Source organism: Penicillium robsamsonii (genome assembly GCF_028829455.1).
Source record: "Penicillium robsamsonii strain IBT 29466 chromosome Unknown utg000001l_segment0_segment0, whole genome shotgun sequence".
Taxonomy (NCBI): Eukaryota; Fungi; Ascomycota; class Eurotiomycetes; order Eurotiales; family Aspergillaceae; genus Penicillium; species Penicillium robsamsonii.
In genome coordinates this window covers 2,185,151-2,207,166 of record NW_026643219.1, presented here as the reverse complement: position 1 = coordinate 2,207,166, position 22,016 = coordinate 2,185,151, and the positions used below count along the sequence as shown (strand labels likewise).

The window sequence follows — 22,016 nt, the reverse complement described above, 5'->3', positions numbered from 1 at the left end:
TCTGTACTTTGTGGTAAGTAGATAGATCTTTTACTGTTATGCACAAGTCCCGAGGGTCGCTTCCGACAGAGCTTGAACGGGAGCTGTCAGTCTTTTGCAGCAGAGTACCCGCTTTGTATTTTCTTTTTTTTTTTCTTTGAGCGAATCAGCGGGCATGATGAAAAGACAATTGCGGTCTGATAGATCCAGTGGTTTTGACTGGTTGAATTGGGGGCTAGAATAGAGAGAATTTGGAAGATTATTTTTTATTTTGTATATTTTGTATGTTTATGTTTTGTCGTTTTCTATTGGCAATCTCAAAGTCCTTCCCGTCTAGGCAGGTTGTTAGCCCATGCACTTGGATTCCCGAACTCCTGCGTGTCATCGAACTATTTGAATGGTGCAGAAACTGAGAACCTAAAAAGATATCCGGTAGAATGGATTCATCGATCACTGGATGCCTTGTTTTTGTTTCATTTTTCCTTTTTTTTTTTTTCTCAATTTATCGTTCGCTCTGAACTTCAAGTGGATACTCTTCCCCTTTTCCCAAGATCTGCTTCCAGAGGCCTGTTCACCGATCTCCGATTATCTCGTGTCCGCTGCAACCGCATTTTCCTTGGGAAAAAAAAAAAAAGGCAGAAGAATAGCTTTGTCTAATCTAGATCATCCCCCGTTTGACAGGTACGGTCGATCTTGTCTCAACCCCAGTCGGAAAAGCACAAAAGCATATAAGCACATTAAAAAAGACCACCGTGCCTGCACCCTGCAGGGCGGATCCAAAAAGAGGTGGCAGTGCTAGACCTGCCCACGCGTTCCCCTCGAACTTCAGCCCGGTTTCAAATCGGACGAGAAGGGAAAACAAGTTCTACATTGTCTAGCAGGGATTATATGGTCGACATGATGTGAGATCGATATGCAGAATCTGATTCGATCTATAAACCTCTCTAAACCTAGCCTATAAACCTGGATTTTTGTCCCTTGCGTGAGCTGAGGCTACCCTGACCCAGGTGGCCGGACAATGACAGCGCGGACCCGGCGTGCCCGTTTGCTGATCACCGAGCTACAAGTTTGCACTGCATATTCAGATTTTCTAGACTGCGTCTTTTGGTACTTTTTTTCCTTTCGTGCGAATGGGGACCATTACCGCCTTTTTGACTCAAATTTCGGTGCGGGAAATGTAACGTACTAGTGATGCACCATTGATCCTTCTGCTCTACGCACATGTACGTTGCGTTGTGGATGCGGACAGAAGTACGAAGAATAAGAATAGACCAAGAATCAAACTAAGTATGTATTCCGTATGTACGGAGTACTCTGTGTCATGTACTATGTGTCCAAGGATGTATCCACGAATGTATGCACATACACAAATCCATCAGGCCCTACTGAAACTGAAACTCATTCTTAGGTACGCCGCGGATCCCAACATCAACCCTGAAAAGCCGGCCCCCATACCTAACCGACTGTGGCAGCCGGTCATCATCACGATCATCCTTGGCGGTAGTAATAAACAACTCAGTGCCAATAAAGGCTGGACAGGTCACGTTGCGGGTCGGGAGATCGATCTGACCGATAATCTTTCCGGCCGGGGAAATGCGCAAGACCTTTCCGCCGCCGTAGACAGCGGTCCAGATGCAGCCCTCGACATCAATAGCGAAGCCATCGGGCTCTAGTGCATCGCCGATATCGAAGTGAACTCGACGGTTGCTGATTGCACCAGTGGACGCATCGAAGTCAAAGGCAAAGATCTTGCCTGTTGGCGAATCAGTCAGGTACATCACGTCGTCGGTTAGGTTCCACCCAATCCCGTTAGGGATCGTCACCGGTGCCAACATGTGGTGCACTGTCTGATCTGGGTCTAGTCTGAATAGAACGCCCTCTGCTTGTGGATTCTTGATTTTCGGGTCGTTCATTGCTCCGGCCCAAAATCGGCCGTGGCTATCCACTGCGCCATCATTGAAACGCATCCTATAAATTGGGGGGTTAGTCAGCGTTCTTAGACACGTAGCTATGTCTTTTTTTTTTTTTTTTGCTTATGCTTACCTCTCGGCCTTCTCTCCATCCTCTCCCCAAAACTTATGGGTATCATGGATATAGGAGAGCTTCCCGGTGGTTTGGTCCAATCGAGCAAATCCATATTTGGCCCCAACAATTAGCTGATTGGGGTTGTTGGTAATATTAGCGGTCACGCTAAAAGTCCACGTGGTACCCCGTCAGCAAAATAATTTAATCTCGGGAATTGACAACCCACCCAACAGAGGCATCGGTATCAATGACTTTCAATGAGTCAGGGCCCTTTGCCAGATCGAGCCGATAGAGTTTCTGGTCCCAGATATCCACAAACCGGAACTCATTCTTGGCCGCATCGTAGAAGGGGCCTTCGAGGAGTGTTCCTGGAATGTCAAGGTACGGCTGATCGAGTTAGCTACGATTGGCCTTTTCTTTTTTTCTCTTTTTTTTTTCCTGTGCTCTGACAGGCTTGGAACAAAATATATCGTCACATTTGACCGACACGAGAACCAGGGGAGTTTAAAAAAAACAAATAAACAAGCAGCGAATCAGGAGATGTAGAATAACATGGAATACTAACCTCAGTGACCGTCCACCTCTGAATTTCAGACATGCCGATCGGTGATGGAGTGGACACCGCTATTTGGGAAGAGGGGTGAGAGAGATGTTAGGCTTGAAACGGTTGAAACCTGTTCAAGTTGGATTCTAGCCGATCACAGGTAAATTGTCGGAGGTCACTGCTCCATATATTGTCCACAGATTTATATTGAAGAGGGACTTACGGTGTCAAAAGGTGAGGAGATGCCAAGCCACCCCCACGAGGGCTTACTATCCCACTTTGGGGTACCTTTATGTACCATGTACCTTTGTAACCTGGTGTTCGCTTTTTTTTTTTGCGAACTCGTAGAACAAGAACTACAAGGATTTAAATTTCATTCGGCAATTGAAAAAAAAAAAGGCTCTCCAATCCCATGCGCTATTGAATTTCCTGCAGGAATCCCGTGCCTGCAATGCGAATCATCACATAGTCGAGTTCGAAATCCACATGAACTACGGAGCCCTCCGTACGGAGGTGCTCCGTATAAACTTTCGACTCTGTATCAATTCGTGCAGCTAACAGCAAACTATAGATTTCAGGCCCAACCAAGTCAATTCAAATAAAGAATATGTACACCAAAGGATCACCTTCCAAGGGTGGCTTTTCACATGACCGACTCTGCATGCAGATGCAAGAGATTCCTGGTGGGCGCTAAGACCTTGAACCTGGAACCTAGACTTACTCTTGACTACCAATCCCGGAGTTCGAACAGTCCGATTTTTCTGCCTGACTCGAAAATCGGGCGCCAATACGGAGTAAAAATAAAGACTTTGCCATTTTGCTACGCATGTGTGAGAATGTGCCTGCAGCCGACTTGCATCACCTAGATTAAGTGATGGATCATGCACGAATATATGGAGTGGGAGACTGTGTTGGATGTGGATAAATCTGCCTTTCCAAGACAAAGATAATCAGAGACATGTAATAGGAAAAATAATCTAGCCTGAAACTACCTAGGTATGAACATGTTTCGCGGCTAGCCAATAAGCTTCAACGGCACAGCTCAATGCTCAAATGCACCCTCCCCCATATGGTATTGGTAAGGCTTGCATGCAGATAAGGCCTGCAGTCATCGTAGCTGTGGAGAGAAGAAGTTGGGCATCAATTGTGTTCGGGTGCAGTTTAACCCGAATTTACGGTGATGGACGTAGAACCTGAGTTGGGTTTTTTTCGTTCACTTTTTTTTTGGCGTATGGGACAATTTTCAATTGGCGGGGATATCATTGACCGTCACATCACCGCAGCAAGGCCTGATCTACCATTGCAAGTGACTTGACCTGGACTGCGCCCCCACTGGAGAGTTTGAGGCCGTTTTTCTTTTTTTTCCCTTTTTTGCGGTCTTCGTGGATGTGGAGACCTGAGCGAGAGCGAGAAGTGGAGGCGATGCATCGAGGTGATCATTGGCAAATTTGGATCTATAGGTGAAACGGCAAGGACAAGTACAACATAGGAGCAAGAACAAATACATATACAATGTTTGTAGTGGTTTGCAGAGATGAGGTGAACGAGAAGGTTGAGTCATTAAACATTGATCAACTTAGTTACAAGAGATCACCCATTTTCTCATTAATATAAACAGCTTACAACTTGGTGCCCATGTTGACGTGGACGGCCTTGACCTGCGAGTACGCGTCCAAGCCAGCTTCACCGAGCTCGCGACCGATACCACTCTGCTTGACACCACCGAACGGCACGCGGAAGTCACTGTCATTGCTGCTGTTGATCCAGACCATGCCGGCCTCGATATCGGAGGCAACACGGTGGGCGCGCTCAATATCCCGAGTGAACACTGCGGCGCCAAGGCCGTATGTGGTATCGTTAGCACGGGTGACAGCCTCGTCCTCGGTGGAGAAGCTGGCGATAGCAACGAACGGACCGAACACCTCCTCGCGGTAGATGCGCATCGAGTCCTTGACGTTGGTGAAGATCGTAGGCTCAATGAAGAAGCCACGGCCATCACCAACATTCTTGTGTGGCACGCCGCCGGAAGCGAGGGTCGCGCCCTCGGCCTTGCCGGCCTCGATATATTCAAGCACACGCTCGTACTGGGCCTTGGTCACCTGAGGGCCCTGGAAGGTGTCGTCGGAGAAGGGGTCGCCGACCTTGCTGGTGGTGCGGACAACCTCCTTAAAGAGCTCAACAAACTTGTCGTATACAGATTCGTGCACAAGGATACGCGATGTCGCAGTGCAGACCTGACCCTGGTTGTACATGATGCCAATGTGTGCCCACTTGGCGGCCTGCTCGAGGTCCGCATCCTGGAAGACAACCAGTGGCGACTTGCCGCCAGTCTCGAGGGTGACATTCTTGAGGGTGCCTGCGGCCATCTTCATGATCTCACGGCCGGTGAGGGTGGAACCAGTGAATGCGACCTTGTCGACGCCGGGGTGGTTCACCAACGCACCACCAGCAACACGGCCATGGCCGTTCACAATGTTAATAACACCCGGGGGGAAACCGGCCTCCTTAATAAGACCAGCCAGGTACAAAATGCTAAGCGGGGTTTGCTCGGCGGGCTTAAGGACGACGGTGTTACCGCACGCAAGCGCAGGACCCAACTTCCATGCTGCCATAGCCAGAGGGAAGTTCCAAGGAATAATCTGGCCAACAACACCGATAGGCTGGCGGAGGGTGTATGCGAATTTGGCTGGGGTGGTACCAATGGTCTGACCGTACACCTTGTCGGCCCAGCCGGCATAGTAGCGAAGAGTGTTGGTGACTTCACCGATATCGTCATTCAAAGAGACCTGATACGGCTTGCCTAGAAGATGTGTTAGTTCCTATCTCCGTTGATACTCAACCATCTCCCATGTTACTCGCCATTATCCCACGTCTCAATGGTGGCCAGTGTCTCTTTATGCTGCTCAATCAAGTCGGCCAACTTGAGCATCAAGTGACCACGATCAGTAGCCGGCAGTAGCTTCCAGGAGGGATCCTTGAGAGCCTTGCGAGCGGCCTTAACGGCGATATCAACATCCTCCTCACCAGCAGCATATACTGACGTAATCTCGGTTTCATCGCTGCAGATCCGGTCAGCTCCTCAAAGTCCACACAAGACACTTCAGATGTACATACGAAGGGTTCACAGTGGAAAGCTTCTCGCCAGACTTAGCAGCCACGAACTCATTGTTGATGAAGAGGCCGATGGGCTGGGTGTAGCTGCGCCCATTCGGGGCAGTTAATTGCACGGAGATGTCGGACATAACGAAAGGGGAGCTGTGGAATGTGCGGCGCGAGGTGATGAAGCGGGTGAGATTCGATGGAGCTTTGTACCAACTGCGCAGATGAATACTGAACATGGAGAGAGAGAAGAATGATATAGGAGGGGAAGCCCTGGAAAGTTACAACTGACCCAAAGAGCTCCCCTCCTGATAAGCCGATAAAGATGCTCCACTCTCCGGATAGACTTACTCTTCCGAGTCAATATTTCTCCATTCTCGGTCTGTTTGCTTGATTTGCATTCATATTCTTCTCTGGTTGGCTGAGTAGTCCGTATTCGGCGTTGGAGATTCCCCTCCCTTCTTGAAGCACGCCCATAGCCCGAGGTCCAATTTATTCACTCTGACGCCTAAGGCACTCCAGCGCCGCTTTTTGCTCACTGAGTAAAACTGGGCACGCCCCTGGTCCGCTCACTGAGTATTACAAAATCACACTGATCCACTCGCTGAGCATCACCTGATAGTCACCTGAGCACCCTGATCCATTCCCTAAGCTGATCGTAGGTATAAGCGGCCTCAGTAAGCTATATTAAAAAAATTCAACGCCCTAGTTGCATCACGTGTGATTTCTCTCTAGATCACCCCCATTGTCCCATCAAAAAAAGGATTGTCGTCGTTAATGGGACCGGTTCCTGGATATTACCCAATCAGGCTAGTGTCGATTTTAAAAGTAAGTCGCTGGACGAGGTGACCTCACCTTCTCCACTTTTCTTGCCCCGCATCACTTGCTATAGACTATTGACCTAACCTGTCATATTCTCAAGCGATCAGCATGGGGGGAAAAAGCCAACCAAGCACAACCCCCCCTCACTACAAGATGATACCACGAATCAAATGATACCTCCCACCTCTACTTCTTCATCACCATCTCGAAGCAACCCGAAACGGCGTCGACTGAACCCTCCAGATCCCAAATCACCGAGAACGCGGTCGGAAAAACGAGCACAACAGGAACAAGATCCTGAAATTCCTAGTTCCGGCCGCCAACACACCCGAGCCCAGTCGCTCTACTCCCATTCCGCAGAGCCATCGGAGATTGAGCAAAAGAGCACTCTTGAGAGCGCCAACCTCAGAATCATCAATTACACACCTCAGAACCGTGGAAATCATGAGAACCTTGTACAGAGGTCATTACAGGTGTTCCTTGATCGCCTCCCGGATGCCAGCCGGAGTGCCATTGCGAAGGATATTATCCGCCTAGAAGACGACAATGGCATCTATAGATACTTTCGCAACCTGTACTCCGGTCTAAGAACACGGAGTGAGTTCTCATGGACAAGTTCAAAGAAGCTCTGGCTAGCAAGCTCACTGGGAATAGTGCGATCTCGATCCAAGCCGCCTTCGGTCTCAAGTTCCCCGACTGAGCGGATTTTGACAACTTTGCACCAGCCTATGCCCCGTATAAAGGAATTCAAAGAAGGATTGCTTCAACGCGATGGATACCACTGGGTCGTGACTGGGGACATGGACTGTAATCACTGGGAAAGTCTCGATTGTCCGTCCGCAAGACATTACGAATATGAGCACAACAGAAGCGGCGCACACCATCCCCTTTTCGTATGCAGTCTAGGATTCTAGACGGGTATGCTATGGGATCCTCATTAAGATCAGAATACTAACGGGCTCAAGAACAACCTCTTATCAGATGTATCGCGAACATAGGAGGCTCTCTGGCGCTGTTTCCCTAGTATTAGGGCTATCAACTTCAACCACGAGAACATCAATAGTCTATGCAATGATCTTACGCTTACGAACTGGGTTCATGAACGCTTTGGCGCATTCCGAATCGCCTTTGAATGCACCGTGAGTACGCTCCCACTTGTGGAATTTGCTTGATGTCGCCCCGCTAACCAAAATTTCGAAGGATGTCGAGAACAAATACAAAGTCCACACATTCAAAGGGATCGGCAATAAGTACAAGGCGCTCCTTCCGCCGGAGGTTCGTTTCATAAGCAATGATACGGGATCGAAGTTTGCCAAGTCCTATCCTGCTCGATTGTCACTTCCGGGTGGCCAAGATCCTGAATGCGTCTGGAATGGCAGCAGCATTTGACTTTGACTTTGACAAGTTGGAACTAAAGGTCAGGGCGGGTGATCAGCTACCTGGGGATGGTGATATTGATATTGGTCAAGCTTTGTGTGTCAGTCTTGAACTATATGGTTATGATATTGGGTGAAGGGGGGTTCAATAACGATCACTCGGTAATTTTACCCAAGGTCTCTTTATCGGAGGCCAAAATAGCCTGGTTGACTCAGTTAGTTAAGAGGACTCCGAGAGGTCTCTGAGTAATCAGTGAGCGTCCAATCAGACTCACTGAACGCTCACTGAGCGTTCATTGGACCTTACTGATTAATCACGTGACTGATCAGTAGCTCACTGGGTCTGAGCCCGGACTGAAATCTACTCAGTGAGCCTGACTCTGAGCGCCCTCATAAAAGCAGCGGCAGCTAAGATGGGAAAGCCCCACCCGACAGAGGAATTCAAGTACGTATAGCTACATACATAGCGTCAAACACGTCGAATATTTCATTGCCGCTAGCTGCCGGATGCTCAAGCCGTGTTTCCGTGACTCCTTGCATGTCGCATGCAGGGTCCGGCGGGCGTTTCCATGGTTGAGACAAATTCTGACACAGCTCGTCCCGGCGGTGGAGCTAACGGTCGCATATATTGGAAACGCGGTAGACTGGACAACTTGGCGCACATGTGTGAGGACCCGATGCAGTGACAACAGTGACACCATCCCGTGCCTTGTCAGGGCATTCGTAGTGTCATGCCGAAACCAGGGTGTATGTAACATCTCGGTCATATGCAATCGGCTCATATGGCAATGGCATGGCTGCAGTTGCAAATGAATCCAAAATAATCGCCTGATCTGATGAGTTTATACCTTGCACATATTTCTAGAGGACACATCAAGTCAAGTAAAATATACTTCAATTCGCTTGTGCAGATAACCCATGCTCAATCGGTAACGCCATCGATAGAAATGCTTCGGAGAATTATATGGAATAAAACTCCCTGTGCATCGCTTGAATGTAGCGGTTTGTTTTCTCATGCTTTTTCCTCCTCGGTACTGGACTCCTTCTTGGTGAACTCCTCTTGTGGTTCCTCGCCTGCCAGCTCCAGTATGTATTTCCATTGTGCTGGAGTTACAGAAGACACGCTAAGTCGGGATTGCTTAATCATTTGAAGATTCTCGAGCGGCTTTCCGGTCTGGCCATGAGACTTCAGGTCCTGGAGTGTGACTTGCTTCTCAAGTTTGCGGCGATATTCAACATGGACGACAACCCACCTTGGGTCATCTCGCTTGGACTTCGGGTCGTAGTATGGGTGCTTGGTATCGAAAGCGGACTCTGTCATAAACTATGGATCAGCAATCTGACCAAGCAGTGTAGTTTCGAGGGCAACAAACCATCCGTGGAATGCTCCTGAACAATCTCCATCACTCCCACAACCCCAGGTACTTTACAGTTTGAATGGTAGAAGAATGCAAAGTCTCCCTTCTTCATATCGCGCATGAGGTTTTTTGCTAGTTCACAGTGAGTATAAATCTTGCGGCCATAGCTACCATGGCTTCGAACAGGACACATACCGACGTGGTTGCGCACACCTGTTCAAGTATTAGCAACAGTTCACACATGCAGTATGCGAGATAGATTGAACGTACCGTCCCAAGGCTCGGGTACATCTGCAGCAGCTAGGTCATCAATAGAGAATTTCACATCCTTGCCCTTCTCTAGGCGAGATTCGGGCTCGGCCTTCATCAACCAGAAAGAGCGGCCAGTTTCAGGGATGACATCGACTGCAGGCTTGACCTTCGACTCAGTGGTTTCAGCTTCTCCATTTGGCACAGGATTCTTGCGCGGTCTTCCACGACCATCCTTCTTCTTGGTCGTCGGTGTAACGGGTATCGCATCGCCTAATAACAGAGTGTAAGGTCAGCACATACCACCCACAATATATCAGTATATTCCCCATACCTGAGTCCTTACGGGGACGCCCACGGCCTCTCTTGGGGCCCGCTGGAGCTATAACCTCAGTTTCTGTCTCGGAAACAATCTTCCGTGGGCGACCACGGCCACGCTTAGGGGCGTCAGATGCAGGCTTAGGAGTCGAGCTCTCGGGGTATTTGCGCGGGCGGCCACGACCTCTCTTTTCGCCTGTCTGGGGTGTAGCATCGACCTGTACCAGGATGTCAGCTCTGTGCCAACGGTTCCAACGGTTGGAGTGGAGAAGCTAGGAACGCGACGATCAGCCCCTGCATGATGCACTTACCACCGAAGCTGATTCTGCAGAAGCTGGGGTTGCATCTACAGTATTTCGAAGCCTTTTGGAAGGCGTTTCGACAGACTCGTTTGCGCTCACAGCGCGTTCAGACTTGCGCTTGAGTGGCATGACTGTTCAATTGTTTTGCGCTGGTTGAGTAAAACTGAAAAGAAACAGATATATGCAGGAAATGTAGTAAGTGAATGCAAGAAAACTAAATAGAAACTGTACAATCAATGGGGTTGTGCTCCCGTGAACTGTTGAAGAAGCTATAGCAAGTTAAGCATAGCTTCCTGGAATGTTTGGCACTGAGCTTGACGCGGATGTGGGTCTGGGGTCACACGTGATGGGGTCGATCATGATCGGCACTAAAATCAAACCAAATATGTACACAGCTCTCCAGATAAATAATCTTGAGAGTTACAAGTATATTTATCATTATCCTCTCAAAGCCCCTTCACTTCCTCCCAAAACGAATGATTATCGATGTTTGAGGCATAATTGGTACACTTGGGTCTTTCCACCAGAGACACAAATGATAGTACTCACTGTCTCTTTTGTGTGGCTATTAAAGGCCAAGCTATCTGGTAATATTCTCTCTTGATAAAAGTCAATGTGAAAATGATGGCAATGACCTTGATTGGAGACATACATGATAATGATGAAAATTATCTCAATTATTCGGAGAATATGCTGCACATATTCTGATTAGCGAGGGAGATAAATAGTCTGCCTACATACTCTAGGCAAGTGACTTGTGTTGAATATCGTGTCTGAAAGTAGTGCCGTTCTCACCAAGGACAGCTGAAGCTTAGATATACCTGTCTTACGAATCAATCAAACATCCAAGATTATACAACTGAGAAATAGAAGTGAATAATGTCGAGAAGAGTAATTGGTCAGAGCAACCTCAAAATGTGTCAGGGCAATCGAAATAGTGTTGATTAAGCTCATCATAGGCCCATTCGCATAGACTCGATTGTAATAGCCTCGCCATCATTGGCATCTTGTTTGGTTCATTATTCAAGTCAAGTCTTTGCCAGTCAAAATACTCTTCGGGATGCTCTAAGGCGCTTCTCGCTGATGCCATAGTGTGAAGGTAGTATTCTACATAGAGGTAGCAGTACACATATGTATTTTCAAATGTACATCGTACGATTTGTGTGTGGCACAATCAATTTTAACTGAGAAGCTGGAGCCAAAGATGTGGCTATGGCTATCATGACGGTATCTGAAGCTACCACTATAGTGTGTATAGCGGCTCGTCCTGACCTGAGAAACGCACGCAGCTTGACCTGTCACTTTTTCTGGCTGTGCTGTAATCAATCCGGTCTTCTCATCAAGAAAAAGGCACCGAGGTATCCATGATGTATACGTTGTTGGATTGAGGCACTCTACTATCCGGTCTCAGGATAACAACCAGCAAATCAAAATCATGAAAGACTCAATATGTGCAAGGTGTCTACCATGGCGTGATTCCGGGTTGGGATATATCTCCACCTGCGGGCAAATAGTGTGTTATTAAATTTTATCAGATCAGCAATATTGTTTGTGTTTGTGGACACATCATGCTAAAGCTATATTTAGGGACCCTCATAGTCGGCCACTTTCAAGTTTGTTTGGCCGCGTTATCTGAATTCCCCTGGAGTCAGCTGACATGGCTTTGATCAGCACCAATGGGAACCTAAAATGATGGCGCAATATCACCTGTACATGATGAATGGTCTATCAGTTATCATTGCTAACCTACCATGAGCCTTAGTACAATATACCTTGTATATCAAGTCAAGATGGCGCTGGCACGTTCGAATATTGGGAATCTGGCTACTTCCTCTAGCATTTTCCATTCTGTGGGAATCGAGAAATTTATCTTATAGCACCATGAACATAACTATAATCAGTGTAAATATGTACCTAATCAGACCCACCCATGGGATAGATAAGTTGTTAAAGATTATGGCAAAGTCATTTCGCAAGAATTGCGTTTTTCATCATTTCCTGTTTGGGTATATAGTTCACTTGCATTGTAGACCAATGGCTAGAAGGAAAAGGACATGGAAAAAAAAGGTAGAAACAGAGAGACAGATAGATCGTAGTACATAGTGCTGTATCATATGGGGCAAAATCGACCACCTACAATAAAGAGCTTGTAGATGTTACAACATAGGTTCATTCTAACTAACATAAGGTTGAGGGGTAAGGTTGAGGGGTAAAAAGAAACCCAAGGAACTCGGAATGCTCATCCACAGTTGATATTGCATCACGCACGCTAAACAGCCCACGTTATGTGCTACGGTCTCTTGACCAATCATGGACATTCTGCCGGGCGGAAATAATGATCACGCCATCAATCATGAATGCCAGGTGGGGGAGGAACTAGCTATATTAGGTTAGGTGGGGTCAATCTATGGATGATCTATGGAAAGCCGAGGGGTTTCAATCATCTTATTAACCGTCTATCCCGCCAACTTCTACTTCTCTTCCTTTCTCTTTCTCATATACAAGATACTTCTCTGTCTATCTATTCACAATGGCTGACCACGCTGCTCCGTAAGCTCATGACTCTATATTTGAGGTTTCTATACAATACTGACGTCTGGTAGCCTCCGTCTGGGCTCCGTTGCCCCCAATTTCAAGGCTCTCACCACCCAAGGCGAGATCGACTTCCACGAGTTTATTGGTGACAAGTGGGCCATTCTCTTCTCACACCCTGCGGATTTTACACCAGTGTCAGTGGTTCCAGCCCCACTTCAGCTCCCTGCGAATCCTTTTACTGAGACTTAATAGTTGCACCACTGAGCTCGGCGCCTTCTCCAAGCTCGAGCCCGAGTTCACCCAGCGTGGTGTCAAGTTGATTGGATTGGTAAGTCCCTGGAATTGACCACCTCCAAGTCTTTTCTAATATCCCCGTCTCTCTAGAGTGCCAATGCACTCGATTCCCACGAGGAGTGGATCAAGGACATCAACGAAGTCAACTCAACCCAACTCAAATTCCCAATCATCGCCGATGCCGACCGCAAAATTGCTTTCCTCTACGATATGATCGACCAGCAAGATTTGGAGAATGTGGATAGCAAGGGCATCGCCTTCACTATTCGCTCCGTCTTCATCATTGACCCCTCCAAGAAGATCCGCCTGATCATGGCCTACCCCGCGTCCACTGGCCGTAACACAGCAGAGGTTCTCCGGGTTGTCGACTCTCTCCAGACTGGTGATAAGAGAGGTGTAACCACCCCCATCAATTGGCAGGTATGATATCCCTTCCTCGGCGGCCCAGGGCCTGAAACTATGCGAAGTATCATACTGACTCAATCACAGGCGGGCGACGACGTTATTGTGCCACCGACTGTTAGCACCGAGGATGCTAAGAAGAAGTTTGGCGAGATTCGTGAAGTGAAGCCGTGAGTTGTCCTTGCCTAACTGCCAATCTAAAATAGAGGATACTAACATGCTATAGTTACCTTCGCTTCACCACTCTTAAGGAGTAAACGGTGTCTGTGTCTCATGATGTGATGCAATAAAGATAAAACATTTCTAATGAAACCTACTCACCCTATTTATTTTTCTTTAATTATGTAAGGAATTTGCTTATGACACTATGTCATGGAGCTTCCGTAGCATATGCAATTTGTAGACATTTCTTCAAAATAACGTGCATATCAGACTCCAACTCGAATCAAATCATTCAAGTGGTTATACGATACCCAGTCCTCACCAAGCGTCCCTACCCCATTCGGGTGTATAGTTACCACATCTCAATACAAGCACTTGCTCAATGCAAATGCGAATTGTCATGTCTTTTTGATAGTCTTCTTGCACTCCTTTTGGTAGTCTTCTCGCGGAATACAATGTGGGAGATCATAACCTTTAGGAGTCTACAGTCTTCCGAAGTGCCATATGCATGCTAGTTGTTGTCCCCTGACAAACCCATTACCGAGCGTGGATCATACCAGCCAATTGATCATGCGTAGTGGTGTCACCCCTAGTGAGGACGGCGTCGAAGTGGAGGCACAAAGAACAGTTAGTATATACGACGGTAAGTCGTTTTCACATCAATCCCACGCATTCATATATACATTCTTGGCTGGTTAAGCATGTCAGGTGTCTGTTACCTTGGCCTCTACCACTCCCCTAGTCGTGTTTGTCCCCCGGGAAAGCTGCGCAAGGGGTCGACGCGAGCGCAGTTCCAGGGCACGGTTTAATTCTGATCTCCGGACTTAGTTCCTTTCCTTTTTACCTTGAATGGCGGCCGCGGTCTATTTTTCCAGCGAGCAAATGAAGATTAGATTCAACTCCATATTTTTAACAGTGTTGAAGTGAATTTCATTGACGAGTGCCTTAAACAGGATCCTCTTTCAAAAACTATAGATAGGATCGAGGATTTTCTCATTCAAAAAATATATATATAAAATTCAACCTGATCTTTTGAAGGCTATTGGAGGGGCCACATGTATTAGAAGAAAAGCGGTAAACATTTTTTGTGCCGATCTCCAAACTCGACGGCTGACACTTTGGACAGGACTGTGCGCTCATCCTAGATACGAACGGCAGTAGTTTGCACGTCTAGTTTTTGTTCATCAATCCGAAGTTGCGGCGTCGCGGGGAACCACCCCCTTTTTCGGCCCCCCACAAACGACCCTTTCGAGCCATACCACACCTACGATCAGCGCTGGGAATATTCTCCGAGAATAACGCATTCGAGACTAGACGCCTCGTCGCATGCGAGCGATACTGGGTGAACTGAAATAGGGGGTCAACGGCTACCGACACGATCGTCTCCGTTGAAAGCGGACAGGAAAGTCGCCCGCCATGATGTCGCGAAGTCAGTCGAGTCTGGGGTATATGGATACAGGGCGAGAGGATTCTGCGCCGGGGGCCTCTCCGTCTCTGAACCAGCAGTCTACCTCTGGGCCTATCAACCTCTCCGGTCTGGTGTGCAACGTGCGGCGAACGACCGGCAAGGAACCCCGTCCTCTTGTCGGTGCCACTACGACCATACTAGGGGATAAGCTATACGTGTTCGGAGGCCGGATCCTCTCGCGCAGCCGTCCCCAACTAACCTCCGACCTTTACGAATTGGATTTGATTCGACGACATTGGACGAGAATCGAGCCCGCTGGAGATGTTCCACCGCCGCGGTACTTCCACAGTGTGTGTGCTTTGGGGGATAACAAGTTGGTCTGTTATGGAGGCATGTCACCCGCACCGAGTACACCAAATGACCCCGAGAACCCCGCAGAACCGCAATCGCAGTCACAATCGGAAGTCGTGGTGATGTCGGATATTCACATCTTCGATGTACCATCGCGGGCATGGACCCGTGTTGCTGCCCATGAATCTCCTCAGGGGCGGTATGCACACTGTGCTACGATACTGCCGTCGAGTGCTTGCTTCACATCTGCCAGTGCACCACTATCCGCTATCCACAATAACCCTGAATCATCCACTCATCAAGGTACGCTTGGCGTGGATATTGACGGCTTCGGAGGTGCAGAGATGGTGGTGGTCGGAGGCCAGGATAGTTCCAATCATTACATCGAACAAATCAGTGTCTTTAACCTGCGGAGTCTCAAATGGACCAACACTAGCCCCCTGGGAAGGAGCTGCGGCGCTTATCGCAGTGTTGTAGCTCCTCTGGTGGGAATGGATGTGTCCGAAATTGGATCCTCAGCCCCAGATCGCGATCAACACGAGCCGATTCAAGATAGCACTGAATCCCCAGGTTGCCCTATGCTGATATACTCCAACTACAATTTCCTTGATGTCAAGCTGGAGCTGCAGGTGCGCCTACCGGACGGACGCCTTGTCGAACGACCGATGCAGAGCCAAGCATCTCCTCCAGGACTGCGCTTCCCGAATGGTGGCATTATCAACGGCCACTTCGTTGTTAGCGGTACCTATCTGACTTCATCAAAGCAAGAATATGCGCTGTGGGCTCTCGATCTGAAGACATTGACTTGGGGGCGTATTGATGCCGGAGGATCAGTATTTGGACAGGGTAGTTGGAACCGAGGAGTACTTTGGCCTCGCCGTAATTCTTTTGTGATTCTTGGACACCGGAAACGAAGCCTTGTCGATGATTACAACCACCGGCGAATCAACTTCTCGCACATCTGTCTGGTCGAGCTGGAGGCATTTGGACTCTACAACAATCCTTGCCGCACTTCTCCGACCTCGGGATATAAGTCTTATAGCTCATCTTCTGTTCCAGCATCTCTGCAGAAGAAGTTAGCGCAGTTGACATCAGGTGGCCGGCCATTGTCTGCCGCATCCGATGAGCTAGGCAAGCTTGCGCAATCTTTGCCAGAGATGGCCGATATGGAGTTGCAGGCTGTGGGAGGAGAACGTATCTCCGTCAACTCCCGCGTCTTGAGTCGGCGCTGGGGCCCTTACTTTATCCAACTACTCCGTGAGTCGTCAGATGGAGGTATTGCAGACATCGGAACTCTTCGTCCGGCCCAGATGCACCCGAGCCGCAACTCGAGTATCACCATCACTCCCTCGATAGGGTCCGATGCAACAACTCTTGTCAACCACTCCGTACCTTCGAAATCTCTGCTGGAGAACCTCGAAGTTCCGTCTGCTCACAGCCTCGCTCCAACCTCCCGACCGCGTGTGCTGTACCTCCCCCATACTATTTTGACTCTCCAGGTGCTGGTTCAATACCTCTACACGTCAGCACTTCCATCTGCAGGCACCTCGCTTTGCACACCACAAATTCTCTGCTCGCTTCTACAGCTTGCACGCCCATACCAGATCGACGGACTACTAGAAGCCACTGTCGAAAGACTCCATCGAGTCCTCGATGGGCGCAACGCCGCCGCTGTATTCAACGCAGCTGCTATGGCTGCTGGGGGTGGCCGTGGTACTGGATTCAATGGTGGACCAGGAGGTACACTCGAGGCTCTGAACGGAGCTTATACCGGCAACAACGGCACTGCGCCCACGATTGGCGAGAACAGTAACTCCCAACACGGTGCACTCACATCAGACTCGTCTGACACAGAGCACGGTGCTGCCTCCGCATCTGTAGCGAGCAGCACTGGCGATCTCGCCAACTTGGCACGAGGTATTCCATCTCTCCGCATCGACACCAGTGTCTCTCAACATTCACGCCAGCGCGCCCACCGCGACCGCGAGGATTCCATTAGTAACCCAAGCACGGCGACATCCGCGTCCAGTGCTAGTTTCAGCCAGTCCGACTCCGAATGGGTCAGCGGCGATGAAAGCCGCTCGCAGTCTCGCTCGCAGTCCCGTTCTACCCATCACCGCCGTGATACAGACGCCGAATTGCGTCGCCCCCAACGTGAGCTCTGGACTGGTGATCTAAGCAGTGTTATCGGTCTCCAGAAGCGCGGCTTGCGCGGTCTCATGGAGGGCCGTCGCATGCGCGAGCGTAGTTCGAAGCCCGCCAGCACTGGCAGTGGCTCGATGTCTATGCCGCCATCAGCTGGCTCAGGCGAACACCACATTCCCTTCCAAGGCATCGCCAGTTGATGGTTGCCTGGAGCTAATTTCGCTTGCTGTGATACCTGTATGATCTCTTTTCCTCCGCCTTATTCTTTTGGTACTTAGTTTTTTAGATGATTTCTTCCAGATACCGTATTTGGATCATACATCTTTCTTTTCTTCTTGCTTTTCACCCCAGCAGGCTGGCAATGTGGGATGGATTTAGGAGAGGGCTTCCAAAATTGGGATGCATCTGGATGTTGTACCTTTCTTCTGTTTATGTTAGTTGGGTTGGGTAGGTTGCTCTCGCCTACGCACAGCCATGGATATATACTGAGACTTCGGGCGTTGGACCTTACATGTATGCAATGAAATGCATTAAAACCTGATAAGCGATTTTCTTTTTCCTAAACAGACTACCTTGGATAGAGATGAGAAGACACATTCTTTTGGAACTTCTAATTTACAGTTGAAAAGCCTCTCAAGCATCACCCTGACCCTGGTTTATATCGTACATACGTATAATTCTGCTTTCAAAAGAATAAAAAAAAGAGGAGCACATCAGTCCTTCTTTGCCAGATCTCCAAGCCGCTTGGCACTCTTGCCACCATAGACTAAAGGAACATAAGTTAGTTGTACAACCCAAGCCTGTATATACAATCAAAAAGAAGGTTGAGATTGCCTGGGTATTGAAGAAACTCACTTCGCTCATAAAGAACCCACGATGTGTACATTAAAATGGGTAGTCCGACAATAGTCGTTGTCCATCTAGAATAAAGGATTAGTTCTCATTGTTGTCACGTATCATTCGCCAGCTAAAAGCAAAAACAACACACTGAAGCAAAATGGAAGAAAGAGGAAGATGGCACATACCTCCGTGCAGCAGCCTTGTACTCCTTTGTCTGCCGAATATCATCCACCCCTTTGGGGAGCCGCGGAGAAGCGGGTTGCCGGACAGGGCGTGAAGGCCGGGTTTGGGGGTCCACGGATCGGTATCTGTGCTGGTCTTTGGGGGCTGCCATTATTCTTGGCTTTTGTTAGATATATCTGAGCATAAAGGAAATTGTAGGGGCGTCTTTACATGTTTTGGTCGGTGTATTGGAGGATGTGAATTCTGTGGAAGAAGATTCGGAGAGGTGTTGGCGCCTGAGGCATCACTATAACTACGTTTAACCATCTCCAATAGGAAGAGTAAGTTATAAGATCTGTACTACAACCACTTATTATGAGGCGGATAGATAATGTAATAGTGTGAGCTGATGAGGTTCAAATGCTAAGAATCGGAGGTCCTTTTGATTGTGACTTACTAGGTTCACATGCCTCTCATCATTGCGGTAAGAAAGACCATCTCCCTTATCGTAGCTGAAGTCTGATTTCTTGTCAGACACCCAGTAGCCATAATGAGGAGTAGTCACAGGATGGTAGCTCAGGAAGCAAATCATGATCCATACGAATAGTACCTGTGTCGCGTAGAAAAGCACAAGCCATAGAACGTATCCCGAGCGCCAGACTCGGGATGAGAGGGGGCTTTTCGCTTTTTGTAGGAGTTGGTGGTCCACCTCAGGCGTAGGGTCGGCTGGTTGACCGGATGCCATATTGGAGATGGCGGGGGATCAGTTTGGGACAGGGAAAGAGGCTCTCTTTAATGTAACCCTGATTTTGATGTAGGAAACGTCAAGATTGGCTTAGGGCGAGGGCAATAGGGATGAGGACTCCTCATCCATATTGCCATTTCGTTTAGAATCTTTTCCACTCGATGTGTCGTCAAGTCTTTGTGTTTTTCCAAAACAAAGGTGCCATATCATGGATAGAAATGGCAAAGAAGACATAATAGAATGTTTATTTTAACACCAAGTGTATAAAACCTCGTATAACTGTGGTCGTTCGCTAGTTTAGTTGACTACATTCGAACTATCAAACCGATGCGACACGCCATTCTTATAATCACCCTGAGAGTGAGTTCTCAACCAAAGTGTGTAGATCATAGGTATCACAATTATCACCAGTATAGAATGCCATTATCATCGCCCAAAGTAAACTTGTCTGAGATGTAAGCCAAGAGTGAGAAGAAAGTTAGTGAGATGTGAGGGCTATCCGCACGACATATCAGATTTACCAGGGCTACTTTCCAAGGAGACTACGAGGGGGAAAGGTTACAAAATAAATCAATACGAATGCACAACAAAGACAACTGAAAAATCTCACAATTCACCATGGTCAACTCCATGGAATGCTCCCGCGGTGCTAATCATACACGCTTGAAACGCTCGCTGTTAATGATACAAAAAAAATTATAAAATAAAATAAGAGTAAAACAAAGAAAAAGCGACCGAATTCTGATAATCATCGGCCGGCTTACGCCAGGCGGAAAACACCCTCGGTCTGCCCTCACTGGGGCTTCACACGCCCCGACGGCGGTGGCGCTTGTTGGTTGGTGCGGGGGACGGCGCACGTGAGGGGACGCGGGAGGAAGGGGACTGCACGGCGGGGGCTTGCTTGGAAGCAGAGGCCTTATTACCGGAGGTCTCAGTCTTGGGCGCCGGCTTCAAGGTCAACCGGAGCCGCTGCACCTTAGGCTTGTCGCCTTCGGTGGCAGCGGGAGTGACGGAAGCGGCCGGGCCCGAAGACTGGACCTTTGTCGCAGTGGTCGGAGGAGAAGTAGGAGAGGTGGGAGAGGTAGGAGAAAGGATAGCGGTGGGAGAGGTAGGAGAAAGGATAGCGGTGGCAGGAGCGGTCTGGCGACGGCGACGCTGTGACTTGCGTCCACCGGTCTCGGCAGCAGTGGTAGAAGCAGCTGCAGCGGGCTCATCTGCGGCATCTGCGGCCGCGGTTTGACGGCGCTTTCGAGCGCGGGGCTTCTTGGCCGCAGGGGCTGGCGCAGGGGCACGAGCAAGAGCCCTGGCCTTCTCCTCCTCCACGTTTTCAGTGACGAAGGGGGACATCGCTTCGGATGGGAGATTACGGTCACCCATGAGTGGAGCGAAGCTGTGAGAGATATCGGCCTCAGCTTGCTGGCTGGTTCTGGCACGCACCGGGGGGAAAGGAAGACCCTCATAGCCGTAAGTATGGGCTGGATAATAAGGGTGGTATTTGTCGGGGATCAGAGTGACCTCTTCGCCGCTGGAGTTGACGTAGCCAGTCTGAATCCAGCCATCGCTGCTGACCTTGGAGTCAGACTGCTTTTTGTAGCTCAGGATGCTTGAGCCGTCGGTGACTGCGGTGGGTGGGGTAGGAGGGGAAGGAGAGATTGCAGGTGCTGGGAGTTTTTGGTTGATCATATCGATATCCACATCAACATCAACATCGCTCGATGAGGTGGGTTTAGTGGCGGGTGTATCGACGCCATATTTCTCTTCATCTTGGAGACGGAAGTATTCACTTCGCTGTTGCTCCCATAACACGGGGAAATTCAAAGGGAGGGTAAACTCAGGGCTGAGGGCCTGAACAGTCAAGTCATACAGCTTCTTGCCAGCCACCTTCGCGTCAATATCGAAACCGATCAAGATTGCATTCTTTCGCATGTTCAAATTGGACATTCTCTTTGATTTTCTGGTTGTCTTCATAGGTTTCTTGGACACATTGCTCTTCACAACCTTGGTAGCCACGGTAGCCACGGGGGCAGGAGTTTCCTCGGTCGGGGTCGACATAATCGTATTCTTGCGGCGAGGTTTCTTCTTACATGATTCAAAAGATTCAATGGCTCTCATGGTGGGCTTGCGAACCCGGGATGAATTACGCATGTCGGAAGCACTGGTGGGGCTCGAGGGACCGTCAACTGTTCCTTCAGATTCAAAGCTACCCATGTACTGGTCAAAGGTCCAGCTGGGGTTGCCAGTGCTATCTGGAAAATCAATATCTGAGACTGCTGGTTTCGGCGTTTCAAGTGCAGCTGTTCGTCTCGTCCGTCGACTCCCCGGGTTTGTGGCCTGGGCTTCTAGGGCTGGAGTGTGAACAGTTGAAAGACGTGACGGACGAGACTGAAAGGCTCGCCGACGTGAAGATGGTGTTTCTGGAGACGTGCCACGTGAACTAGGACTTGGAACAGGTGGGGTTGGAGTGTAAAAACGAATATTGATAGAATTGTCTGGAGGAGAGGCGGATGTAAGGTTCAACGTTTTGGCGGGCTGAACGCTCTCATTTGTACTTTTTGACGGGGGGGGTACTCGGGGCGAGCGCCGAGATGGTGTCAATGTAGGCGCCTTATTGATGCGCGCAGGCATCGACTTACGCTGGCCCTTCTTGGGAGGCATCGTGAATTAAAGCTAAATGGTCCGGAATTTGTCAGTATAATCTATAAATGCAAATACAATAGGCGGTGAATAGAGCGACTGAACAGTACAGATGGAAGACTAAATAATACCTCCAATAACAGGCAACTAGGGTGTGGGAATAAGAATATATGGGGATCATCAGGTGAAGGGTAGGGTCGACGTCAGAAGACCGCAGTGCGCGGAAAGGGAGAAGTTGGGGATTAGGGCCCGACGTATAGGCGCAG

General features: G+C 48.9%; 9 protein-coding genes across 9 annotated transcripts; 3 read left to right on the top strand and 6 right to left on the bottom strand.

Moving 5' to 3' along the window:
- Positions 1 to 1,361: 1,361 nt before the first annotated feature.
- N7447_000868 (SMP-30/gluconolactonase/LRE family protein) lies at positions 1,362 to 2,602 on the bottom strand (the record flags this gene model as incomplete). Its single annotated transcript, XM_057225144.1, has 4 exons — positions 1,362 to 1,947; positions 2,023 to 2,169; positions 2,231 to 2,391; positions 2,570 to 2,602. 4 exons carry the CDS (start codon positions 2,600 to 2,602, stop codon positions 1,362 to 1,364), a joined length of 927 nt encoding a protein of 308 aa, XP_057089160.1.
- Positions 2,603 to 4,167: 1,565 nt separating this feature from the next.
- Positions 4,168 to 5,886, bottom strand: N7447_000867 (aldehyde dehydrogenase family protein; the record flags this gene model as incomplete). Its single annotated transcript, XM_057225143.1, has 3 exons — positions 4,168 to 5,348; positions 5,408 to 5,607; positions 5,663 to 5,886. 3 exons carry the CDS (start codon positions 5,884 to 5,886, stop codon positions 4,168 to 4,170), a joined length of 1,605 nt encoding a protein of 534 aa, XP_057089159.1.
- A 753-nt stretch (positions 5,887 to 6,639) lies between these two features.
- N7447_000866 (HNH endonuclease signature motif containing protein) lies at positions 6,640 to 7,858 on the top strand (the record flags this gene model as incomplete). Its single annotated transcript, XM_057225142.1, has 3 exons — positions 6,640 to 7,362; positions 7,468 to 7,608; positions 7,670 to 7,858. 3 exons carry the CDS (start codon positions 6,640 to 6,642, stop codon positions 7,856 to 7,858), a joined length of 1,053 nt encoding a protein of 350 aa, XP_057089158.1.
- A 999-nt stretch (positions 7,859 to 8,857) lies between these two features.
- Positions 8,858 to 10,201, bottom strand: N7447_000865 (EVE domain-containing protein; the record flags this gene model as incomplete). Its single annotated transcript, XM_057225141.1, has 6 exons — positions 8,858 to 9,159; positions 9,219 to 9,335; positions 9,399 to 9,416; positions 9,474 to 9,725; positions 9,787 to 9,988; positions 10,082 to 10,201. The coding sequence occupies 6 exons, from the start codon at positions 10,199 to 10,201 to the stop codon at positions 8,858 to 8,860; spliced, it is 1,011 nt and encodes a 336-aa protein (XP_057089157.1).
- A 2,401-nt stretch (positions 10,202 to 12,602) lies between these two features.
- N7447_000864 (peroxiredoxin) lies at positions 12,603 to 13,560 on the top strand (the record flags this gene model as incomplete). The annotated part of the gene is made up of 6 exons (XM_057225140.1): positions 12,603 to 12,622; positions 12,676 to 12,801; positions 12,860 to 12,935; positions 12,992 to 13,321; positions 13,391 to 13,473; positions 13,530 to 13,560. The coding sequence occupies 6 exons, from the start codon at positions 12,603 to 12,605 to the stop codon at positions 13,558 to 13,560; spliced, it is 666 nt and encodes a 221-aa protein (XP_057089156.1).
- Positions 13,561 to 14,884: 1,324 nt separating this feature from the next.
- N7447_000863 (putative regulatory protein Ral2) lies at positions 14,885 to 17,569 on the top strand (the record flags this gene model as incomplete). Its single annotated transcript, XM_057225139.1, has 1 exon — positions 14,885 to 17,569. One exon carries the CDS (start codon positions 14,885 to 14,887, stop codon positions 17,567 to 17,569), a length of 2,685 nt encoding a protein of 894 aa, XP_057089155.1.
- Positions 17,570 to 18,082: 513 nt separating this feature from the next.
- Positions 18,083 to 18,543, bottom strand: N7447_000862 (uncharacterized protein; the record flags this gene model as incomplete). Its single annotated transcript, XM_057225138.1, has 3 exons — positions 18,083 to 18,135; positions 18,225 to 18,289; positions 18,395 to 18,543. The coding sequence occupies 3 exons, from the start codon at positions 18,541 to 18,543 to the stop codon at positions 18,083 to 18,085; spliced, it is 267 nt and encodes an 88-aa protein (XP_057089154.1).
- Positions 18,544 to 18,731: 188 nt separating this feature from the next.
- Positions 18,732 to 19,116, bottom strand: N7447_000861 (uncharacterized protein; the record flags this gene model as incomplete). Its single annotated transcript, XM_057225137.1, has 2 exons — positions 18,732 to 18,794; positions 18,829 to 19,116. The coding sequence occupies 2 exons, from the start codon at positions 19,114 to 19,116 to the stop codon at positions 18,732 to 18,734; spliced, it is 351 nt and encodes a 116-aa protein (XP_057089153.1).
- Positions 19,117 to 19,920: 804 nt separating this feature from the next.
- N7447_000860 (putative GPI-anchored cell surface glycoprotein) lies at positions 19,921 to 21,771 on the bottom strand (the record flags this gene model as incomplete). Its single annotated transcript, XM_057225136.1, has 1 exon — positions 19,921 to 21,771. The coding sequence occupies one exon, from the start codon at positions 21,769 to 21,771 to the stop codon at positions 19,921 to 19,923; it is 1,851 nt and encodes a 616-aa protein (XP_057089152.1).
- Between the last annotated feature and the right edge of the window lie 245 nt (positions 21,772 to 22,016).